Raw genomic sequence first — 2044 nt, 5'->3', positions numbered from 1 at the left:
AGGGACATGGTAGGGATGTTTAGGGGACATGGTAGGGACATAAGGGAGCTTGGGGACATTAGTGAGGATCTTACGGGACATTAAGGGGCTTGGGGACATTGCATGGGACATTTAGGGGACATCAAGGGGGTCACAGGCACTGTAGGGACGTTTTGGGGACATTAGGGGGATCGGGGACATTGCAGGGACATTTAGGGAACACTGGGGGGGATGGGGACACTGCAGGGACATTTAGGGGACATTGTAGGGACGTTTAGAGGATGTCAGGGAGCTCAGGGACATTGTGGGGATGATTAAGGGACACGTTAGGGGGTTTGGGGACATTGCAGGGACATTTAGGGGACACCAAGGGGTCAGGGACATGGTAGGGACGTTTAGGGGATGTTAGGGGGGTAGGAGACATGGTACGGACACGAGGGGACCTAGGGACATTAGTGAGGATCTTACAGGACATTAAGGGGCTTGGGGACATTGTAGGGACATTTAGGGGACATCAAGGGGGTCACGGGCACTGTAGGGACGTTTTGGGGACATTAGGGGGATCGGGGACATTGCAGGGACATTTAGGGGACACTGTAGGGACGTTTAGAGGATGTCAGGGGGCTCAGGGACATTGTGGGGATGATTAAGGGACATGTTAGGGGGTTTGGGGACATTGCAGGGACATTTAGGGGACATCAAGGGGTCAGGGACATGGTAGGGACGTTTAGGGGATGTTAGGGGGGTAGGGGACACGGTAGGGACACGAGGGGGCTTAGGGACATCAGTGAGGATCTTAGGGGACATCAAGGGGCTGGGGACACTGCAGGGATGTTCAGGGGATGTCGGGGGCTCGGGGACATGGCAGGGACTTGCTGGGGGATATGGGGTGGACACCTGGGGGTCAGGGATTTGGGGAGCTTGTTTGGGGTCTTGAGGATGTTGAGAGGACGTTAAAGGGGACTGAGGGGACTTGGGGGGGACGCACAGGGCACATACAGGAGATTTGGGACAGGGAGGAACTGGGGGGCCCAGGGACTGCGCTGGGGGACACAGAGGGGCTCTGGGGACATGTGGGGACACTGGGATGGGGGGTGGGGGCTGAAGGACGTTTGGGGGGCACGAGGTGTGTGTGGGGGGGGGGCAGGTACCTTCTCCTTGGGGTGTCCCCGTTGGCGGTGTCTCTGCAGCCGCCCCGTCCGCCCCGAACACCTGAGCCTGCAGGAGATGGGAGGGCTGTGGGTCAGATATGGGGTGCCCTGCACCCCCAAAATCCCCCATCCCCCCCCCCATAAAACCCCACAGACGTTGATGCCGAAGCCGGCGGGGGGGTCGAAGTCGGGGGGCTGCCGGGTGAGGCTGCGGTACTGCTGGTACATGTCGTCGCCGATGTCGCTCAGCAGCTGGCTCACCTCGCTGGGCACCGCCGTCTTGGGGTCCCCTTTGTCCCCTAAAAAAAAAAAGGGGGGGGGAGCAGGGAAGGGGGGCACAAGCGTCAGGGGACACCCCATTTCTGCACCCCCTACAAAGAGCCCAAGTTGTCCCCTGGGTGTTCCCCCAGTCCCCCACTCTGTTGGTGCTCCAATTCTCCACCCGTGGGAGCCCCAAATCTTCCACCCCCTACGGACATCCCAAATTTCCCCTATTAACACCCCAAATTCTCTCCCTATTGCCATCCATGGGCACCCCAACTCTCCATCCCCTACCAATACCCCAAACTCCCCCTACAAACACCCCAAATTCTCTCCCTATTGTCAACTCTATCCTTCATCCCCTACAGACACCCCAACTCTGCCCTACCAGCACCCCAAGTTCTCTCCCTATTGCCACCCATGGGTATCCCAACTCTCCATCCCCTACAAAGACCCAAATCCTCCTTCCATGGACACCCCAAATTCTCCATTCTCTACAGACACCCCAACTCTGCCCTACCAGCACCCCAAATTCTCTCCCTATTGCCACCCATGGGTCCCCCAACTCTCCACTCCCTACAAACCCCCCAAAATTTCCCCTAACACCCCAAATTCTCTCCCTATTGCCACCCCAACTCCCCACCCCTACAGAC

The 2044-nt window shown here is 58.3% G+C and overlaps 1 protein-coding gene across 1 annotated transcript in view; it reads right to left on the bottom strand.

Moving 5' to 3' along the window:
- HUWE1 (HECT, UBA and WWE domain containing 1, E3 ubiquitin protein ligase) overlaps nucleotides 1–2044 on the bottom strand; it is a gene marked incomplete at both ends in the record, with an annotated part of 59243 nt that overhangs the window by 48639 nt on the left and 8560 nt on the right. Inside the window, 2 exon segments of the mRNA XM_021383316.1 lie at nucleotides 589–1197; nucleotides 1287–1429. Of these exon segments, the coding sequence (XP_021238991.1) occupies nucleotides 589–1197; nucleotides 1287–1429 (752 nt within the window).

Source organism: Numida meleagris, unplaced genomic scaffold (assembly GCF_002078875.1).
Source record: "Numida meleagris isolate 19003 breed g44 Domestic line unplaced genomic scaffold, NumMel1.0 unplaced_Scaffold363, whole genome shotgun sequence".
Taxonomy (NCBI): Eukaryota; Metazoa; Chordata; class Aves; order Galliformes; family Numididae; genus Numida; species Numida meleagris.
The sequence above is the reverse complement of the archived record's forward strand: the minus strand, read 5'-3'. Positions and strand labels throughout refer to the sequence as shown.